This window comes from Bubalus bubalis, chromosome 9 (genome assembly GCF_019923935.1).
Source record: "Bubalus bubalis isolate 160015118507 breed Murrah chromosome 9, NDDB_SH_1, whole genome shotgun sequence".
NCBI lineage: Eukaryota > Metazoa > Chordata > Mammalia > Artiodactyla > Bovidae > Bubalus > Bubalus bubalis.
This window is the reverse complement of record NC_059165.1, coordinates 102,252,780-102,263,599: the sequence shown is the minus strand read 5'-3', so window position 1 is coordinate 102,263,599 and position 10,820 is coordinate 102,252,780. Positions and strand designations below refer to the sequence as shown.

General features: G+C 44.8%; 1 protein-coding gene across 1 annotated transcript; it reads right to left on the bottom strand.

Moving 5' to 3' along the window:
• Nucleotides 1-755: 755 nt before the first annotated feature.
• Nucleotides 756-9,896, bottom strand: CASP14 (caspase 14). The gene is made up of 7 exons (XM_006044848.4): nt 9,712-9,896; nt 6,851-6,920; nt 5,215-5,364; nt 4,887-5,112; nt 4,430-4,546; nt 4,094-4,197; nt 756-3,153 (listed from the first exon to the last, which is right to left on the bottom strand). Exons 2-7 carry the CDS (start codon nt 6,875-6,877, stop codon nt 3,049-3,051), a joined length of 729 nt encoding a protein of 242 aa, XP_006044910.3. The 5' UTR covers nt 6,878-6,920; nt 9,712-9,896; the 3' UTR covers nt 756-3,048.
• Between the last annotated feature and the right edge of the window lie 924 nt (nt 9,897-10,820).

The following is a 10,820-nucleotide window of genomic DNA, read 5'->3' as shown; positions in this document are numbered from 1 at the left end:
ATCATATAGCATATTTCCATTGGCTATCTATTTTACATATGGTAGTGTATATGCTTCCATGCTACTCGCTCCATTCATCTTACCCTCTTGGGGAGGAGGATTCTTAACCACTGAACTGTCAGGGAAGTCCCTAGAAAGTGTGATTGATTAGTCGTGTCTGCCATGGGCACCAACATAGAGAGAGGTGGCACACTTGCTAAATATCTGTGATCCTATAACTAGTTGATCTCCAAGATCCCTTAGGGTTCCAAAAAGCTACAGTTCTGTGTGTGGATACTTCCTTGGGAACATTCTGAAGCTGGAACTGTCAGGTAAAATACAGCCACATGGCATGGAAGTGTGGCCTGTAACTTTACCATTCCCAGCACATCTGCTTATATGAAAGGAATGAGGCTCTTTATTCTCTGTGCATTATAGACATACTGGGAGGCAGCTGGCCATCAGATAAAAGGAATCAAACACACAATGCCTATCTCATCAGCCTCACTGTTTAAGTACAGAGCAAAGATTCCAACATATTCTTTTATTTTATTATTCAAAAAGACACATCTACCACAATGTCCATTGCAGCACTATTTACAGAAGTCAGAATATGGAAGCAACCTAGATGTCCATCAACAGATGACTGCATAAAGAAGTTGTGGTACATATACGGAATATTACTCAACCATAAAAGGAATGAATATGAGCCAGTTGCAGTGAAGTGGATGAACCTAGAGCCTGTTATAAGTGAAATAAGCCAGAAAGAGAAAAACAAATACCACCCATTAATGCATATTATATGGAATCTAGAAAAATAGTACTGATGAACCTATTTGCAGGGTAGGAATGGAGACCCAACAGATTTTTAAAGTTTGACAACTATTTACTGAACATCTATTATGTTGAGGAAAGACTTGTTCCCCACCCTGGAGAAATTGTAATTTGTGTCTGATCCTGGGTGAGAGAGCAGAATCAACCGGAAAGAATATTAGGAATGGCTTTCTGGAATAAGCAGGGGTGGGAGATAGTGGAAAGTGGGTGAACAAGAGAGAGAGGGCACTCATGCTTGGAAAAATGGTAAGAGCAAAGGCTTAGATGCAGGGATGAGTAAGACATTAGTCTTGTTGTTGGAGCATGGTTGGGGGTGGTGGGAGATGAGTTTAGATGATTGCTGATAGAAGTGGGATTGTACAGGTGTGAGAAATCAGGGTGTGGAGTTGAGCCTTGATCTCTGTGTAATGAGGCACCATTGTGTCTTCTTTAGTGTTCTGGGGAGATCAAGAATTGTAGATGATATGGAGGTCAGAGGAGGAGTGAGATGGGAGGGCATAGAGACAAGGAAGGAAACTGGTGCAAAGATACAGACATGAGAGGATGGAACTAGAGAGTGACAAGGAAAGGAAGAGAATGTTTCAAAGTCAAGCTGGGCTGGGTATGGTAGCTGATGACATATGAAGGATGAAGGAAGATGGGTGTCATAGATGACTGCAGAGGTTTGAGGTTGATGGTTCCAGGGAACACTTGGAGGATGGACCAGGAAGAAATGATTCTTCTTTAGCCATGAGTTTTCAGTGATGGCAGATATGACCACAGGTTATCATGGTGGGAAAGGTCAGGGCTGTAGATAGATAGAAAGTTGTCATAGACTTGGGAGCCTCTGATCCAGCTTCCAGCCCAGTGTCAGAATCCCATGGAGGTAAACTTGCCCAGGTAGTGCTAGTGGTAAAGAACCTGTCTGCCAATTCAGGAGATGCAAGAGACTTGGGTTAGATCCCAAGGTTGGGAAGATCCCCTGGAGGAGGGCATGGCAACCCTCTTCAGTATTTTTGCCTGGAGAGTGCCATGGACAGAGGAGCCTGGTGGATTACAGTCCATGGGGTCAAAAAGAGATCAGACTGAGTGACTAATCACACACTCACTAATGGAAGACTTAGCAGGTAATGGAAGTGGGGCTAGCCTGGAAGCCAGACCTTGACCCTGCCACTGGCTTACTGTGTGGTATTTGAGAAGAGATTTAGCCTCTCTAGTCCTCTATAACCTTCTCTGAAAAGTAACAGGGTAACACTAGGGGTTTTTCCATAGCTCCAACATGCTATGATTTAGAGTGGTTGGAAGTTGACTAGTGGGAAGTTGCTGTGTGACACAAGGAACTCAACCTAGTGCTCTGTGACAACCTGGACGAGTGGGATGGGGGTGGGGTGGGAGAGAGGTTCAAGAGGGAGGGGATATATTATATTTATGGCTGATTCACACTGTTGTACAGCAGAAACAACACAACATAGTAAAGCAATTATCCTCCAATTAAAAACAGAAATTTTTCTTTTAAAAAAGAGAGTCAAAACCTGAGAATGGGTAAATGGATGGATTGTCTCAGACAGATGTCAGAATTCAGAGCAGTGGATGGGGTGGCATTAGTTAGGAGGAAGGGCTTCAGAAAAGGAGGAAGCAGCTCCATTAACCAGAGAGAACCCATGAGGTGGATGGCGTCAAGGCACCTGCTTGCTGGCCAAAGAAGAGGGGTCTTGGAGAGAGAACAACTCTTGCTTTACTGAATTTCCAGAAGTTGAGAGGAAATCTCTCGGAGATGGGAATGGATGCAATTGCCAGGAGGAGGAGGTTATAATTCCACGTGAAATTCCAGAGCCAGTGAAGTTTTGATTGGGATGGGAGGTGATGAATGGGCATGGTTTATCAGTGGAAAATCTTGAGTGTTATCTGGTTACATTTGTATGGGTATGATTCATGGCAGAAAGAAGAGGGCTTCACCAGAGCATAGGAATAGAGAGTGGGATAAGTGAGTGTCTTTTTAGGTATATTAATAGAGGTGGAGAGTCCAGCCTGAGGGAGGTGATGTTAATGTTATCACCATGCCTTGTGCTCAGTTTTAGCTGGTTTGCCCTAAGAAGGATGGGGATAGATTGAAGGAGGACCTTCATGAAGGGTGAAGAGCTGGGCACCATTTAGCTTTGGGAAGAGAAGATTTTGGAGAAGTGGTGAGAGCTGCTTTTGAATCTCTGTGGGGGCAGAGAGGGCACCTGAAAGAGAGCTGCACCCCCACCCTTTCAACTACTGCAGATAGAGTCGTTTCCGAAGAGTGCTTTGGATTTCAGGGTTCACTTTCTTTGCTTCCCCTTCTTGAACCATCTCTGCTTCTGCCATCCGCCGGGTCACCTGCAGCAACAGGAATGGTCAGCTTGGGGCTGGACTTTTGGGGGAGTCAGGTAATGGGCTTATTGGGAGAAAGTTAGGGCAGGTGAGTCTCCTTGTCTTAAAGTGAGAGACCTTTACTGTCTCATCCTACACTATAAGCAGGCTTTTCTGTTGGCTCAGAAGGTAAAGAATTTGCCTTCATTGCAGGAGAGCCAGGTTCCATCCCTGTGTCAGGAAGATCCCCTGGAGAAAGAAATGGCCACCCACTCCAGTATTCTTGCCTGGAGAACTCCACAGACAGAGGAGCCTGGGGGGCTAAAGTCTAAGAGGTAGCAAGGAGTTGGGTACGACTGAGCAACTAACACTTTCACACCATAATCTCTGTGGAATCACTGGCTGCACATTCTCGTTATATGTTTTTTTCTAATCTGCCAAAATAACACATACCCATCAGAATGTCCAAATATGAGTTAAACCTAAGGGGCTTGTTTACAGAAATTTATCCATATTTCATCTAAATTATCTCACATACTGTAATCTTTGGAATTCCCTGCTTTAGGGAAAGTCACTTCTGGGAGATGGGTGTTCTAGTTTCTGTGCTGGGACCCAGGTTGGCCTTGGAGCAGGAGGCAAGGGAGGGGGAACATGCAGAAAGGTTTGGAAGAGGCTCAACATGCAGGAAAGGGATGCAGTTGGTAAAGAACGTGCCTGCCAATGCTGGAGGCGCAAAGGATGTGGGCTTGATCCTTGGGTCAGGAAGATCCCCTGGAGGAGGAAATGGCAACCCACTCCAGTATTCTTGCTTGGGAAATCCCATGGATAGAGGAGCCTGGCAGCCTATAGTCTATGGAGTCACATAGAGTTGGACATGACCGAGTGACTGGGCATGCACATACATCCCGTTCTGCATGCTCCCTGATCAGGCTGGGTGGGGGTTCCAAGGTACCTTCTCCCAACTCACCTCTGTCAGAAGCTCGAGGATGGGTCCTTTCTTATTGATGAACACATCAACCAGAGTCTGGATGAAGTAGGAGCCCTCTTGGTCGTGTCTGTAGGCAATGTACCCTGGAAATTACAGAGAAGTGGGCTCAGGGGAGCTCAGTGGGGTGGGTGACTGTGTGTGTGTGTGTGTGTGTGTGTGTGCACGTGTGCACATGCATGCGTGCACATACACCTGCACGTGCATATGCTACAAAATGCCTTGGACAATGGTGGGTCCTGGAGGGGAGTCTCAAGGGTCAGGAGTGGCAGGCGAGGTGGAGAAGCAGGCCACACCGGGTCAGCTGGAAGCTCATACCCTCTATGGTGGAGAAGACATGGAGGGTGTCTGTGTATGTTGGGATGGTTTCAGGAGTGTTTTCTGTGATCATCACAAGATGCCCTCCAGTGACTGGTTCACCAGGGTCCTTTTGTTCTGAAACATCAAGAAGGAAAAGGCATAATCAGAGAGAAAGAAGGAGAAAAAAAGAGAAGGTCGATGCAAGATACAGGAAGCTTGGGGCTGGTGCACAGGGATGACCCAGAGGGATGGTATGGGGAGGGAGGTGAGAGGGGGGTTCAGGATGGGGAACACGTGTACACCCGTGGCAGATGCATGTCAATGTATGGCAAAACCAATACAATATTGTAAAGTAAAATAATAATAATAATAATAATAATAAAAGAAGGTCATAAGACAGATGGGAAACCCAAGGCTTAGCAGGGGTTTTGGATCTGGGAGGGAGGGGCTCTGTGTCCTTGGCTCTTGGCCCCACCTCCTCGACAAGCCTGCACGATGTACACCTTAGGCTTGGCTCTCAGGGCCCGGCAGTTCTTGTTGTTCAGAGCCTGGAAGAGGTCCTCCAGCTCGACCATCTTCTCATCCTTCCCTTTGAGACGCCCTTCTAATCCGTGTGCCATGAGAACCACAAAGGCACAGCTGACAAAGTCTTCTCGGGCATCGATGGCCTGTTGGAACTTTTCCAACTCTTCGTGGAATTGCTGGAGAGAGAGGAAGGGCCGAACTCAGGGGTGACTCCGGAATCCACCTTCCTCTTCAGCCCCCACCCCTCCCCTGCTGGGCTGGAGCTGGCAGCGCAATACCTGGGCGGTAGGGTCTCTCTTCATGGTGCTTTCAAAGCCCAGCTGCCGGAACATGCGCTCCAGAGCATCCAGATCTGCCTCGGAACCTTCCCGGGCTTTGGTGACGCACAGTGTCAGGGCCAGGCGGGCACCCGACATATCGTATGTCTCCTGGGCCAAGAGACGACAGAAATTATCAAAGGGGTATGCAAGGGGAGGAGAAAGCCCATGTGGTCCAAAGATGCCTGGGGGTAGGGTTGCTGAGTAAAATACAGAATGCTAAGGTATACTCAAGATTCAGATAAAAAAAAAACAAAACCCAAGTTTTAAAGAATAAAGCCCTTTAAAGAATAAAGGCCTCAGATGGTGAATCTGCCTGCAATGTGGGAGACCTAGGTTTGCTCTCAGGGTTGGGAAGATCCCCTGGAGAAGGGAATGGCAACCCACTCCAGTATTCTTGCCTGGAGAATCCCATGGACAGAGGAGCCTGGTAGGCTACAGTCCATGGGGCCGCAAAGAGTTGGACACGACTGAGCGATTAACACTTTGAAGAATAAGTATGTCCTCAATATTGCATGGAGTATATTTACACTGAAAGATTATTTGTTGTTGACGTGAAATTAAAATTTGACTGGGCATCCTTTATTTTTATTTGCCAAATCTGGCAATTCAACCTGGAGTCCAGTGTGAACTTGAGTAAGTCACTGCTCCTATTTGAATCTCAGTTTCCAAATATAGGGGCTTCCCTGGTGGTTCAGATGGTAAAGAATCTGCCTGCAATATAGGAGACTTGGATTCAATCCCTGGGTTGGGAAGATCCCCTGGAGAAGGGAATGGCAACCCACTACAGTATTCTTGCCTGGAGAATTCCATAGACAGAGGAACCTGGTAAGCTACAGTCCATGGGGTTGAAAAGAATTGGGCATGAATGAGTGATTGACACACTCCCAAAAAGAGACAATGAATATGTGTGAGGGGGCCAGATTTTGAGGGTCTCCTCCAGGTGTCATATTTGATAGTCTTGTCTCTCTCTCCATCATTCCCAAGAGTATTCTGAGCATTACCTTCTCACTTGCAGAGGTCTCAGACTTTATGAAGCTAATTCTGAGATTCTATCTTGTCCTATCAGAGGAAGAAGAATATTGGGGCCAAAATTTCTTCTTTTAGAAGAAAAGCAGGGTGAGACTTCCCTGGTGGTTCAGTGGTTAAGAATCTGCCTTCCAATGCAGGAGACACGGGTTCGATTCCTGGTCCAGGAACTAAGATTCCACATGCCATGGGGCAATAAACCCATGTGCCACATCTAGAGAGAAGCCCTCTAGCTGCAATGAGGATCCTTTGTGCCCCCATTAAGACCCAGTTTAGCCAAAAATATGTAAATAGTTATAAAAAAAAGAGAAGCAGAATACTGAGTACCATAATTATAAAAATTTTATCATTGAGATAAAGGTAGCCAGGGTGCCCCTTTCTTTTCCCAGTTGCCACAACTTCAGTTCCATTGCTGAGTTTTTTTCTCCAACTGAATGATCACAAAGCACCTGAGTTCTGAATCCACGTCATGACTTTTCACCCCCTCTAGTGTCTCAAACATTGAGTTCCTCTCTTCCCCTCTCCCCAGATGCTCCCACCCCTCTCCCCTAGCCTGCACCCAGCCCACCTCTTCCAAAGGCTGAGGACTGCTCATCTCTTTTGATTCTGAGTCCGAATCTCACCACCCTTGGCTGATCCTAAGGGAAAAGGGACAAGAGAAGATAGGTTAAAGGTCTCCAAAGGAAGACTGAGGGGCTCAGGGGACAGACTAGGTTGTCTATTTGGGTTTTTGAGACTGAACAGGATCCCAGGGGTGGGGACTTGGTTCATGTTAAAACTTGGGGCAAGAGATGACATTTCATGAAGTGTGTCCTGTCTAGTGTGATACTCCGATGATTCTTGCTCATTGCTTCCCGGGTGGCTCAACGGTAAAGAACCTGCCTGCCATTGCAGCAGATGTAAGAGACACAGGTTTGATCCCTGAGTAGGGAAGATCCCCTGGAGAAGGAAATGACAACCCACTCCAGTATTCTTGCCTGGGAAATCCTATGGACAGAGGAGCCTGGTGGGCTACAGTCCATGGGCTTGCAGAGTTGGAATAACTGAGCAACTGAACAATAACGACAATGTTCATTGCAGCATTATTTACAAATGCCAAGATATGGAAACAACCTACATGCTCATGGTAGATGAATGGATGAAGAAGATACTTATATAAACGATGGAATATTATTCAGCCATAAAAAGAATGAGATCTTGTCATTTGCGACAACATGGATGGACCTAGAGGGCATTATGCTAAGTGAATAAAATCAGACAGAGGAAGACAAATGCTGTATGATTTCACTTATATGTGGAATCAAAAAGGAAAAAAAAACAAAGCAAATGAAGAAACATAATAAAACATAAACAGAGCTATAGATACAGAAAACAAACAGGTGTGTTTCCAGAGGGGAGGAGGATGGGGGTGATGAGAGGAATAGGTAAAGAAGATTAAGAGGTACAAACTCCTAGTTACCAAGTAAAAGAGTCATGGGTAAGAAATGTACAGTGTGGGGAATTTAGTCAATATCTATTGATACCGTTGTATGGTGGCACATTGTGATTAGACATTGTGGCAATCAGTTTGAGATGTACAGAAATATCAAACCACTGTGCTGTGTAACAGGAACTAACAGTGTGTTAGGACAATTACACTCAGAAACAAATGAATTAATAAAAAAGAGATTAGATTTGTGGTTATCAGAGGTGGAGGGGGGAGGGGAATTGGATGAGGGAAGTCAAAACATACAACTTCTAGTTATAACATAAATAAGTATTAGGGATGTAGTGTACAAGATGGTAATATAATCAACATTGCTGTATGCTATACATGAAAGTTAAGACAGTAAATCCGAGTTCTCATCACAAGAAAAATATTTTCCTATTTCTTTAATTTTGTATCTATATGAGATGATGGATGTTCACTAAACTTATCATGATAATCATTTCATGGTGTATGTAAATCAAATCATTATGCTGTACACCCTAAAGTTATTCAGTGTTGTATGTCACTTGTATCTCAATAAAACTGGAAGAAAAAATAAAATGAGAATGTCATCAAAGTGGGGAATACAATTTTGAAACTGTCCCGGAAGGTCTCAAATCTGAATACATCAATTCACCTTCCTCCCTCTGCCTTGAGCCTGAACATCTGTCCAAGTTCTTCATTCTCATCTCTGATTCTTTTTCTGGACAGAATGACTTTTTCCATAGTCTTGGCATTTCCCCATTTCTTTACTTTTTGTTACATTTTGTCCTCAATCTTGAGTGCTTTTTACTAGTTAACACCCTGCTCTGCCAATCTTGGGAGCATCAGGTCTGCTATGACTTCCCCCCACCATTTATCCATCCACTCACACATCTGTTCATCCCATTCAACCAACCAGCCATTCATCCATCTGTTCATTCATTTATCCATCCCTCCATGGATCCATCCATTCTTCCATTCATCAGTCCATCCAACACCTGCCCATTCATTCGTTCATCCACTCATCTATCCATCCATTTACTTCTCCATCCAATCACCCTGGATATATATCTATCTATCCAGCAAATATTTTCTGGGTGTCTATTATGTGCTGGGCACTGGGAATACACTGTATAAGACAGACATGATCCCTGCCCTAAGGTAGCTCTAGTCTATGATAGAAACTGGTGCCAGTGCTGTGAGGAAAGAGGAATTCAACACTTTGAGAAAGAAAGCGGAAGGAAGCTTAACCTAGAATTAAGTCCTGCCTTGGCCCCTTCCCAGCTGTGTGAACTTGAGCATCCCACTCTCCTCTCTGAGACAGTTTTCCTGTCTGAAAAGGACCTAGAAACAATAGACGCTTTATAGCAATGGCACTGTAAAGTGGGTTTTAGGATCCCTGTCGACCCATTGGAAATTGCCTCTCCTTCCTCTGGGCTCCCACAGCTCTGCCAGTCTATACTTACGTTACAGCTTTTGATTCTTATTCTAGTAACTGAACGAGCAGCTCCATTTTCAGAACTGATAGCCTGACTTCTTTGTCTCTGTCTCCATCAGGGCCACCAGTGTGGGAATGGGCATAGAGCTGGTGTCAGGGAGAATTTGTTGAGTAAACAAATAAGTGAACAAATGAAAGAAATAATGATGGATGTGTAACTGGATGGACATTTCTTCTGTTCTGCCCAAACTGGACTGAGCATCCATTCGTGCAGGGAGAGGGAAAAGAGAGAGGAGGAAGTAGGGGACTAAGGGGGAGAGGGGAGAGAGACAGAGAGCTGTACACAGACAAACACACACTCACATACATACACAGAGAGAGAGACAGAGAGAGACAGACACACACACACATACACATACAGAGAGACAGAGACAGACACACACACACAGACAGACAGACAGACACACACACATACATACACAGAGACAGAGAGGGACACAGACAGACAGACAGACAGACACAGACATTTAATATCACTTACTGACTCTGGAAGTAACTTCTCAAATTCAGGCTCTCTCACCACGCTCCTAGCTGCCAACACGTCAGGGCACTGAGGAGGGGTCAGGCAGCACGTGCTGACCTTGGAGAAAGGGCTGCCAGCCTGGGATCTTCTCAGGTGTCTCCTGAGAGGCCCGTCTATGAACTGGGCAGCACAGCTGTCTGGGCCTTTATTGCTGGCAAGCTTTCTGTTGCTCAAGAAACCTTATGACAGGAGGGACACACCCTTGACACAACCTCGGTGAGGAAACAGAACCAAACGCCCATGGAACGAGTGATGGCAAAGCTTTGCTGACACCCCCTGGCTAAGGAGGCTGAGGCAGAGCATCCAAATTAGCCAGGGCTTTGATGCCATCCCAACCACCAAGCACCTCCCAGATTCCAGCTCATCATTCTCATTCTTACAGCTCTTCTATCCCTTCCACATTTGCCTGTGCAGATAATGCCAACTTCACATGTTTATTAACTCCTCCAGTCCTCAACAGTCCTAGGAAATCAGCACTGTTGCTCCCATGAAGCAGCTGAGACTCAGAGGTGAAATGACTGCCCGACCACTAGTTGGCACAGTTGGTATTCAAATCCAAGAGGGACCAGCCCCAGAGGGTTTGGTCCAGCCCCCTGCATGGACATTTCACAGTTGATTCAGTCTCTCTCTTCTCTTCCTCATGACCTCCTTCCTCTATACTTTTTCAGCTTTAATTTTATTTTACTTTTAAATTCAATTCAACTTACTTTTAATTAAAAAATTATTTTTAAATAGGATTTTAAAGGTTACTTTCCATTTATAGTTATTATAAAATATTGACTATATTCCCCATATTGTACAGTTTATTCTTTTATTTAGCTATTTAAAAATAAACAGCAATTTTAATTAAAATATTTTCAATAAAATATTAAAATTTAAATGTTTTATTTTAAAATATAAATAAATCCTCTTGAATTTTAATACCAATTGTGCCAATGAGTTGTTGGGCAGTCGTGTCACCTCTGAGACTCAGTTGCTTCATGGGAGGAACAGTGATCTCTTAGGGCTGCTGAGAACTGCAGGTGATAGTAAACATGTGAAATTGGCATTATCTGCACGATCAAATG